The 12139-nt window shown below is 35.3% G+C and overlaps 1 protein-coding gene across 1 annotated transcript; it reads left to right on the forward strand.

Annotated features, from left to right (window-relative positions):
- The first annotated feature begins 5811 nt into the window (after positions 1-5811).
- On the forward strand, positions 5812-6622 carry LOC146539288 (calexcitin-2-like). The gene has a single exon (XM_085185712.1). It carries the CDS (start codon positions 5874-5876, stop codon positions 6423-6425), a length of 552 nt encoding a protein of 183 aa, XP_085041838.1. The 5' UTR covers positions 5812-5873; the 3' UTR covers positions 6426-6622.
- The last annotated feature ends 5517 nt before the right edge of the window (positions 6623-12139 follow it).

The following is a 12139-nucleotide window of genomic DNA, read 5'->3' on the forward strand; positions in this document are numbered from 1 at the left end:
TACAATTCTCACGTTTATAGTGCGCCAAGACAATGTAAAACGAATAATGTACTACGTCAACAAGTCGTGGCCGCTCTGAACTTAGCTGTAAATGGCTGGGCACATTGGATTATACTATTTTCTTTACTACCATTTATTTTCTTGCCCAGTGTACATACGCGTAAGTTCAGTAAATATAATTTCAAGGCGACCATTACTCGTTGACCGTACTGTACAATAGTATCGTACACACGCACACACACACACCAATCGTATCGTACACGTCGCGCGACATAAAAATGACATTACTTAATAGTTTTTTAAGAGCAAGACTAAACGCTCGATGCAGTCAGGATCCCTGTTTTTAAGTATATATTTTATTTTTATTTCAAACTGAAATGGCTCCGCGTTTTGAGTGATGCAGTCGAAGTCAATACTTCCATTATGCTATAAATATTTGTCGATAATTGTGCAGTGGGTCGAAACGACCTCAATTATAGCGGTTCTGGACAAAATGCATATCAAAATTTATTATTTTCTATATATCACCTACACATAGAGGCCAGACGCGGTCCGTGTGGATTCAATTGCGACTTAAGGAGATGAGATCTTTAATATTTATTACTTGGTCTGGTCACGAGGCAAAGCTTTTCGTTAAGTTTCGCCACTAAACACGCAGTGCCTCTAGTATTTGGCGGAAATTGGGAAACAGAAGTGTCTTGACACTAGGATTACATTCACACGCTTGTGTCCCTGCGCCACTGTCCTCCACCAAATATTATAATAATATCTAAACGATATCAAAATCTAATTGCTAGATTTAGTTTGTCGTTGAAATTATACATATTTTTTACTCTACGCTGTCTCTTCAGCATCAAAGTGAAAATATATAAAATCTAAAGCATACTAAGAAATCATTTTCCACCGCGACGCCTCACGCCGTATGGTACACGATGTATGAAATAATGCAAATGTTGATTTCCTCCGCATGCGAGTAAGCACGTACCGCACTCTCCGCACTTGTTACGCGTCTTTTATTATTTCTTATATTACAAGTTCCTACTTCTTGCTAGAACAAAAAGGATTCACTGAAATATTAAAAAAGGTTTGAAGATGACTTAAAACGTGGAACAGTACCTATTCTTAAATTTGTATATATTTTCAAGATTGTTATAAAACTATATGGATAATATTTCGAGGCTGCAGTGCCGCGTGACGCACAAGTGTGACTCTGAAGTTCGTAGTGACAGGTTCGATACTCTGTTGGACACGGAGTAATCTAATAATTAATGTTTTCATTTCCTCGCTCTAGGAACTGCGGGAAGTCCAGAGTTCGGCAGAAAGTGGGGAACGGAGTGTTTTAACACTAGGTTCCCTCTGCCTTCCCTGCTGTGTGCGGGATACAGCGCGAAGCTGATCCCGCTCTCGTAGATGAAGCACGATATTGATTTCCGCCATTCGACTAGTAATGTCAAGAATTCGAATAAAAAGATAGAACGTAGTGCCTTATTACTACCTCTGCCATATACTAATGCAGCTACTGTAAAGGAAACATAGGAACCCATTATCTAGTATTAATACACTCCGTTACCATTAAGCCACTTCCACTCCCCACTAGTCAGCGAAAGTACTTTTTTACCATTTACAACATAATAAGATACTTTCATTAAAACATCTCAATGTCTAGCTTCCATAGATACGTCTACAATAAATATATACTCGTAGCAGTCTAGTATTACAGTTACAGACGGATTAGCAACGAGGTCGCCTCGTCTTACAGCAGGTACGAGGCAAGTACGAGGCAAGTACGAGGCAGGTACGAGGCAGGTACGGGGGAGGTGCCCTGCGAGTACGACTTATTTGTACGTACGCTGCATTGTTACCGCTGTATTAAAAATAATATACGCACAGATGTTGGCTTGTCTAGATATGACTTGTTGTACAAATATATTTTAGACCTGTACTTAAATTTTTGGGATTTATATACAATTTATACGAAACTATTTAGTTTTATACATTTTTGGAAATGCACTCCGATGAATTCCAAAATTAAACTAAGGTGTACAAAATTTGTAGATATTTTTTTTGCTTTACCGTGTATCCCGCACATTACATTCCGCAGGGGAAACCTGGGAACCTAGAGTTAAAATACTCCAGTTCCATTAAGATACTTCCTCCCTACACTTTCATTATAGATAGATCGGTGCTGCGATGGTTATGTGTTCGATTCCAGCTCGAGATTTAAAGATAATGATTACAATTTGAATTATTAAACTAAGTAATGCAAGGAATCAGAAAATGAAGAAAGAGCACTAAGTGTTTCCTTCCTTCTCGCAAGTTACGGCAGAATCATATAAATATAATTAAATAAAATTAAATAATATCTAAGCTTTTATTTCTTGATAACGGTATCTACGAGATTGTTTAGTAAGTAAATGCGTCAAGCGTAAATCTGCTATCGCGGTATAGGCGGTGATTAAAATGTAATACTTCTGATCGCAATGATAAATAGATACTTCTAATACCTAGGCAGGTACTTATATAAATAAATCATGATTACAAGAGTTGAAGCCGTCTTGGCGCAAGGACAAGTGTGCGACTGAAAACGAGGCGGTAGTGTGTTCGATTCCCACTGATAACATTTTTAACCATAAAATATAACAAAAAGTAAATGAAAAAAGAAAATTCTCCCCCCAATGTCTTTACGGAAACTGTCACTTTTCCCTTACGGAGAAAACGAAAAAAATAAATATAAAGAAATTAAATTAAAGTATCTATTTCATAAAAATCTTTTCCAGTCACCCTGCATCAGCAAAACAGACATAAGCCGCGACTTGCAAGGCACTCGCGGCCGAGGTTTTGTTACGCTTACAGTATCGGCCCGTCTGTCTCCGCGAGTCCGCTTGCAGAGCGATGTAAGGCTTCATTCACCGTGTTTGTGGACCTATGGGCGGCTTGCTTGATTAAAAAATGAGAATATGTAATGAAAGATTTTATATATAAATGGTACGTTATTTCTTTTTCAGCTTCATGCTGCATCCAGCATTAGTAGGGAAGGCAGAGGGGGAGACCAATTTCTGCTTTTCAGTTTTTTAATGTATGCGTTATATCGCTTTAAGGCCATCGTGGCACAGAGGGACAAGCGCGTGACTGTAAACGTGACAGATTGTAGGTTCGATTTCCACTAAAGGAAATTAAATATTAAATATTTTCATTTCTTCGCCTAGCGATTTGCCTATACACCAGAGGGTCCATAACGCCATGTCGAGTTCTGCCACTCAACACGCAATGCCTCCATTCAGCAGAAATTGTGACGCTGTAGCCCGCACATAACGGTAGGCAGAGGGAACCTGTGAGAGGAACCCAGTGTAAAGATATTCTATTCGCGTTAAAAACTATCGTTCGTTACCAGTGGGAATCAAACCCACAGCCTGTCCAGTTTACAATCGCACGTTTGTGTGGCCGTGCGCTACGACGATCCTCGACTTAAAATATTAATATTTTATAAAACAGATAATGTTTCCACATACTTCCATTAAAACTAATAATGTCCACTCACAGTCGTATTTCACTAAAATTTATTATTAATAGCAAATATTACCTGCGCCTGAAATAATATAAAAGTACCGAAGAGAGCCTCACACTATTAAATACGCTATAAAAGGAACCGTTACTCGACCGCGCTATGTTATAGCTATATTAGATAACGTTGATTTTACTATATTTGGTGTTTGTCTATAATAAAGTTATAATTAAGAGGAATAATTGAACAGGGTTGTAGGTTCCATTCCCAATCGGGGAAAAGAAATATTTACCATTTTCATTTTCTTCGCTTTGGCAAAGCTTGGAGTTCTGCAGCTTAACACGCAATGCCTCCAGAATTTAGTGCATATACGTGTTTTAATGACCGATGAGGTTCCTTTTGCCTACCCTGCTATATACGGGATACCACGTGAAGCAAAGAAATAAATGATTACAAGGAAAATCACAAAAAAGCTAAATGAAATAAAAGTATTCATGAACATTTAAGCAATCATGAAGCTCAAAGACGTCTGAAGTAACGCCTCCGTAATACATCAACGCACAGACGGAAAATGCTGACGGCCCGAGGCGAATCTTTGGTCGTATATATTATAAACTTCACATAGCAGGTTAAATAAGTCCCTAGCAGGTTGTATAAGAGCTTCCATTCTCCACATACTGCCCAATTTTCGAGACATTGCATATTGATTGGTGAAACTCAACGCCGCGCTCCCTCTACTAGAACGGGATAAATATATTTTTGCAAACAAAGCCAATGTTAATTAGAATGACATACTATTCATTCATACTATTCGTAAAGTAATAAATTAAATATTAATTTAAAAAGGGGCTTGACAAATGTCTAAATATAATTTAGAAAAAATATATTATAGAAAGCGGATAGCTTTCTTTCCAAATCCACATTTGAGCACCATAACCATATCCTAGGTGAGGATAGACGCACGAGTACATACATACAGAGGTATTAACCAACCCATTAGATAGACACGCGCCTATTAGTCTACTCGACTTTGATTCATATGTCTTAGAGCAAGCTGTAATCAATCCTATCATATTGTCTGTGTCATGACACTTTCACAATGACCGCCTCGTTTTTATAAAATTTTAAGTGTCATGACACTTAAAATTAAAGAAAATTGATTTCTTTTAATCATTTCTAAAGATAAGACTTTGAGTGTGATGCTATGTTATGGTCCTACTTTGGTTATATTTTAAATATGTTAACTATTTTATTAACATTTTAAATTTCGAAATAAATGATCGTTACAAGGGAACAGACGGACCATGAAGTGATCCTAGAAGGTTTTCAGTTTTACGTGTTGAGATACGAAACGCTAATGACGCAAATTTAAGATCAAACCGCCGCATTACCTTTATATGTAATACTAGCGGACGCGCGCAGCTTCGCTTACTTATTAAGAGGTGAATTCTAATAAACCAGAAAATTCAAAAAAGTCAAATTTTATAAAAATCAGTGGCGATTTAAAGATTTTTCCATACAAACTTTGAACCCCTTATTTACACCCCTAGGGGATGAATTAAGATAAACCACGAAATATGTATTCAATGAAATATTTTTAAGACTCTCAGTTTCAAATTTTATAAAAATCGGTGGCGATTTAAAGATTTTTCCATACAAACTTTCAACCCCTTATTGGCACCCTTAGGGGGTAAATGGATACGGCTGTGCGTGCGTCTTACCTCAGTCAGTGAGGATAAGTCCTTTTATTATAATTTAATTTTTTAATTTAATTAATTTTCTTTTTATTATAATTATGTTGTGAGTACGGTGTCCACTTGAGGAATGAATTTGCTAACCAGGCAAAGAGCGGCGTTGAGATCCACCACTCAAAGCACAATACCTCGAGAATTCGGTGGAAATAGGGAATGGAAGTATCTTAATGAAAATGGAGTGTCTTAACCCTAGGTTCTCAGGCATCTCTAGAAATCATATAAATATATTATTCTCTTAAATGATATTGTTATCAAATACCGCCGTGTTTATTCAAATAAGCCTATTTTGTGATTTGGCGATATCGATTGTCTACCTTAATAAATAATGCTAAACAATTATAAACCTCATGGTTATCGGAATGTGACTATATATCTAATTTTTTTTAACTTAATCCCGGCCTTCATACAGCTTCATTCAGTTAATCTGAAAGAAAACATTCGCTGCAATGCAGACAGATAGCAATTTGATAATAGCTGAGCGTCATCCCTGTCCCGCTCAGCAAACACAGATAAAGTTATCTCGATGCAGTCACTAAAATACTATAAAAGACAATTTCATATCAAAATATACATTTTGGGACAGTTTCTTGGTTAGATCATTACTTACAACAATTAAAATGGTGTCCGACTTCAGAAAGAAGAAGCTTTTGCACGTTTTCAACTCGTTCTTCGATAGAAATGGCAGTGGATCTATCGATAAAAGCGACTTCGATCTTGCCATCGAAAATATCGCCAAGCTTCGAGGCTGGCCTGCTGGTGACGCAAAGTACAAGGAAGTTCAATCCGCTTTGCTGAAAATCTGGGACGGTCTTCAGAGTCGCGCTGATGCTGACAAGGATGGCCAAGTGTCTGTTGACGAGTGGATAGCTATGTGGGACGATTATGCCAAGAACCCAGGATCTCCACTTGAATGGCAGAATCTGTACTGCAAATTTATCTTCCAACTTGAAGATGCCAGCGGAGACGGAGCTATTGATGGTGAAGAGTTCTCTTCCGTTTATTCTTCCTTTGGCCTGAACAAGGATGATGCCCTCGCTGCCTTCAGGAACATGTCCAAGGGCAAAGCCAATGTTTCCTGGGCTGAATTCCAGGACTTATGGAAGGAGTATTTCTCCTCCGAAGATCCTAAGGCCCCAGGAAACTTTATTTTCGGAAAATCTAGCTTCTAAGTAAACAATTATGTCTAATTAAGGCATTTTGAGAAACTGATTCTATTATTACATACATTTTGTGTGAGAGTGGAAATTTTATATGTTTAAGATTGTTTGGCATTTATTAGTGAGATTTAGTTGTAAGTTACGGAAATTAAAAATATGTGGTGATCCATTTTGGTACTATCAATAAAAATTTAATATGCATATATAAATGTTGAGTTTCAATATGTTATAAATATATAAATATAATATTCTTTGTAATTTATTTACAAAGATATATTTTGGTTTTATAGGTACAGGTTCCTTTGAGACTATAAAACATGAAATTAAACGCCGCGCCGCGCATGGACCTGTCAAAAGGAAAAATAATAATAATGTATTGCGCTAGATATCAAACAGTCGTTCTTATTATAGTTTTATAATGTCTTATCATTAGCTGCCTTACATCGACAGACAAAATCTATTCGAATTAAGGTACTGTAGGCCTAGCTTGACAACCAACATCACATGCGAGTTGCCTTGCACACATCGGAGCCCAATGGACGTCGCCTATGCCCTCGCCGGAGTATATAACAGCATTTACTCCGCAAGCCCCATTGTCCACTCCCTAAAGGTTCTAGGATATACCGACGCGCGAATACCACACTGTAACGACGGCACCCTATATCTGGTCCACACGCAGGAGGAGAAGAGGCAGCTGAAAGACCAGGGATATGGAGCTGGAGCAGGTTCGCGAGTCATGACTATCCATGAGGCTCAGGGGCAGACCTTCGCAGACGTCGTCATCGTCCGAACCGGACGCGCACGGATCCGAGTACATGAGAGCGTCTCTCACGCAGTCGTCGCAGTGACGAGACACACCAACACCTGTGTCTATTACTCTGACGATGGCGGTGACGCAATAGGCAACTTCATCAGCCGAGCGGTGGGCGCTTCATTTACGGAGGTGGTGGAGGCGAACCTAAAAGGGGCAATGTCACAAAGAGACGATAGGGTGATAGAGACACTGATCCAAAAACTTAAGGAAGGCGTTCTGCATAAGCCAGGCCAAATCTAAAATTCCACACCTATATACATAATAATTATACAAAAGACTATAATAATTATACAAAAGACTCTAATAATTATAATTTTTATTCTAATAATTTCTCTAATAATTAAAATTAAAATTTAAAAAAAAAAAAAAAAAAAAAAAAAAAAAAAAAAAAAAAAAAAAATGTCGGTAGGGGTCTCATCCAACCCCTCTAGTATAAGCTCTAGATATAAGTACAGTTTAAATTGTCCCAAAATTAAGTACGCCACATTAAAAAAAAAAAAAACTTTCTTAAAATAAAAAAAGGCACGGGCAACTATGAGCCCGTGGATGTAGTTTTTTAAAATAAAAAAAAAAAAAAAAAAAAATGTCTTATCATTCTCAGGGAGGCAGGTTGTTTTACACTGATCAGCAAATTTTTAACTTAAATTTACAACACAACATTGATATCTATATAACTTTAATTACTGATCTTAATACATAAATTGATATTAAGATATAGTGCCCATATAACATTGTCGATATTCGACAGCGAATCGATAAATTTAAAATTCTAAATTAAATTCTAAATTAATATCGTCGTAGGACAGCGGCACATAGTGCGACTGTGAATGCGACGGCTGTACGATTCCCATTCAGGGGGTAAGAACTATGTTCATTTTTTCTAGTAAAAAACTCAACACGTAGTATCTTGATAATTGGGCAGAAAGTGCAGTACGGAGTGTCTTAACACTAGGCTCCCCCCTCCTAGCGTAAAGCAAAAAAACCAAAAAAAATCAAAATTAATTAATTTGGATAACAAATAAATGTAATAAGTAACTTAAGCTTAAGTACGATCTCGGCTATAAAACTAGAAGAAGATTTTATAGAGTAGCCGTGTAAATGCATTGGGGGCCTGCAAGGGCGATAAAAAATACTATAATCTTGGACAATTTGGCAAATGAGTGGCGTGCCTGCTCCATCCCTCCTACTCCCAGAACTCTTATCGCATTATAGTTAAGTACTTGTGTAAAGAAATCAAACACCTCGAGGCTTTTACAGAACTTATATTTCTTCCAGGGCTAAATAACATTAGGCTTCTACAATTTATATCTCAGGACTTTTACAGAACTTATACTTCTTCCAGGGCTAGATACCATTAGGCTTGTACAATGTACATCTTAAATTATAATACAATATTTTATTCTAGAGGACCACTTTCCTCTTCAGCTCCAAATCTAATAATGCGCATCAGAATTTTTAACACATCAAGCGTCGCGCTAGTTCTATGTATAAATTTTCAAATATATCTTTTTATTAAACAAAGAGGTTGATTTACATTTTTCTATAACAAATTATCGTAAATATAAAAACTATTTATATAAAATCATTACATTCGGCCATCCGACTTCGTGCAATCTCCCGATGCACGACTACTCACAAACTCACTCATTACATTCGGTCGATTACAAATAATATATGTATTGATATTGCCGCAGCCTACTTGACATCACTAGTTTCAACAAATATACAACTAATTAAATCATTGCGTCTTATGGAGCTAGTACAATCATATTATAACAAAATGCGCAATAGATACTAGACTTAACATATAATTTACAAAAAGTAATTACTTTTGAGACCAGAAGACTTTTGGAGTTCTCTCAGAAGTTTAACCATATGAACATATAACGAAATTGTAACTTATCGCTGCGTGGAAGAAATACGAGAAAATCTATCAATAAATAAAACATGTTTTGTTAAAATGTTGTCTGTCGGTTTTGTCGGTTTATGTGTCCCTGCGTTTGTCTGTACGCAAAGTTGAGCAAGTAAAGAAATATGTAGTATAAAGTTTAGTTTCAACTTAAAGTAACATCAATAATCATACACACAAATATAAATATTATGTTCTAATGTCCACTGGCTACATGTTTGTTTATCTCTGCGTATATTGCACTCTTTACGTACATACTATTTAAAGTTTATTTCTTGCTGTTACTTATTATTATCTGTCAGTTCCGTTATTGAACTTTAATTTCACTCTTAAATATATAAAATAATAAGGATAGCGTATTTATATTTGAAACTCCGCTAAAATTACAAATATCCTACGAAATACTTTATTGTCCATCATCAAATAAAGTGTAGTAAAAGAAAATGCTTCACATAAGAAAATGCACAGCAGGCGGCCTTATCGCTGTAAGCGATCTCTGCCAGGCTACCTTAAGGTGCACTCGGAAGTGTATGTCAATCGGTAGCCTACCGCTGCTTTATATCCTTATACACATACGTAATATATCCTATTATATTGTATAGAATTATTAACTATAATAAAATATAATTTCTAATGTCAACAAATATATATAAATACGGTCACGTTAATTTGTAAAGAAAAGGATACAAAAACTTAAATATGTCTAGGTCTAGGTCTTGGTATAAGGATACCTAGGAAATTTTATTAAGCAATTTTAATTAACACAATAGATGTATGTTGATAAGTATGTAAAAAAAAATCCATAACAGTACGTTCAGAAACGTAAAAGGATCTACGATATTACAGAGCCAAGTAGTGTGCATCTAGCTGGGCTTATAATGTTTGGATTGAGAACGTTACATTCGATAGGAATACAGCGTCGAGCTATTGGCATCATCAAAAATAAATATATATAATAACAATTTTGCAGTTGAGTTATAACAATTACTTCACATACATACTCATAATAAAATCGTAAGAGGTTCGGTCTTTACTTGCAAAATATTTTTTAAAAAAAAAATGTTATTAACCTAATAGAACCCAAAACAATTATTTTTGAATTTTTATTTGTCCGTTTGTCTGTGCGTTTGTTATCTCAGAATCGACTTAACCGATTTAAATGCGGTTTTCACTATTGGGTTCTGGCAAGCTCCCGAAAACATATAGGGTTTATTTTATTACAATCGGTTCATAAACAAAAAAAAAAATAAAAGTTATGCCAATTTAAAGTATTTAGTTCGACAAATTTGCTAATTGCCGTAACAGTTATTTTATACAAGTGTTTTACTGAACTGACTGAATCTTTAGTTTTCAATTCCTTTATTAATATTTCTATTTCAGGCGGGCGTAGCCCCGGACGGGCCCACTAGTAGTAAATAAATTCTTATGTAATGTAAAGAATAACCTCATGAGAAACACTATAACGATTTTACAAAGTTATTTTTTTATTTTAAAATCATCCAATATGAGAATTCCAATTTTAATTAAGTAGAACAACATGTTCCCTGAACTATTCAAGACCGACCTAAACACAGCAATCCCTAACCATGCCACGGAACGACATGCAAGGAGAGTTGGCTGTGGCTGAAATATTCGAAACGATCATCTGTTGAACTATATTTACATAAAAGTCATTTAAACCATCAAATATTCTTTGCGTTGTAAAATTTACTCGTTAAAGAACCGATTCCGAAAATTCCTCAAATTTTTGCAATTGAAATTTACTGAATTTAGGTAAAAAATACATATATATATATATATATATATATATATATATATATATCAAGGACGAGTAATTCCGACGGCTAAATCAAATTTTAAAAACTATGATTTATAAAAAATAATTTTCCGTATTATTCTTAACGTATACACACACAATGCTACAAAAACTATTTTTTTAGTCCTATGTAACTTCCCTAGTAATTTCCTAAAAAATATTTCTTTTGAGATACTTTAATTTTTATAAATAAATTTAGAAATCTTTATTGCCCATATACGCTTAATGACTAGAATTGGTTTATGAATAAAAACGTTATGTTAATATGAAGCACGTTTGTAAGACAAAATTGCTGCAAAATAACTTATTGAATCGGCTAAAAATGTAATTTCCAACGTATAAACATTGTTTCTAAGTCTACGTTGACGATGCGGTCCCAGAACGAAAATACACTAAATTGTGACCACCATGTTGTCATAAGGGGAACAAAATCGCGTAAAAATAACTACGTACGTAGCAGTTATTATTATTTACAGTTACCAGCAAACAAATTGCGATCTTTTACGAGCTACCAATTGTTAAAGTTTCGAGTTCGTAAGAGAGTAAACATCTATCTTCGTGACAAATTTGACTAAGACAAGGTAAGCAACAAACGCGGAACGCCATATTTTAATGCAGTAAAATCTCATCTACAACTAGAGCACTAACGCCTGCCTAGTCATCAGATGAATTTTCAAAAGGTAAGTAAACCCCTGGACAGAGGTCCAAGAGAGGTGAAGAGAAACTAACAAGTTTACTAGTCTTAGTTTACATGTTTATTAAATTTATGAGCTTAAGAAATGCAGATATTGACACTCGCTCTATGTGCGTTTCAATTCGCTACCATAAAGAAAATGGCAGAATACATAAATATACATTTTGTACTAAATAATATATTTTGGAACTGGAGAAAAATATATGTAAAGACAATATACTACCTTTTTAAACATAGCGTTTCATTTTTATGACCCCCGACAGATGTCTATAATTAATTGACAGCCTCGTACAAAGAATAAAATAGTGAATACGTGTGAATACAAAACCAACGTAAGAAAATAATAATTGCTATAAATCAAAGCAGACTGGATAACGCTAAAAGACAACAAAGTGAGATGATTCATTAATTGTGACTGTCGTTTCTCTAATTTACACATAATTTGCAACGTCTGTACATATTGTAATTATGCTAATAATAAAATTGTAACGTG

This window comes from Heliconius melpomene, chromosome 5 (assembly GCF_056956725.1).
Source record: "Heliconius melpomene rosina isolate 202511_hmr_F chromosome 5, ASM5695672v1, whole genome shotgun sequence".
Taxonomy (NCBI): domain Eukaryota; kingdom Metazoa; phylum Arthropoda; class Insecta; order Lepidoptera; family Nymphalidae; genus Heliconius; species Heliconius melpomene.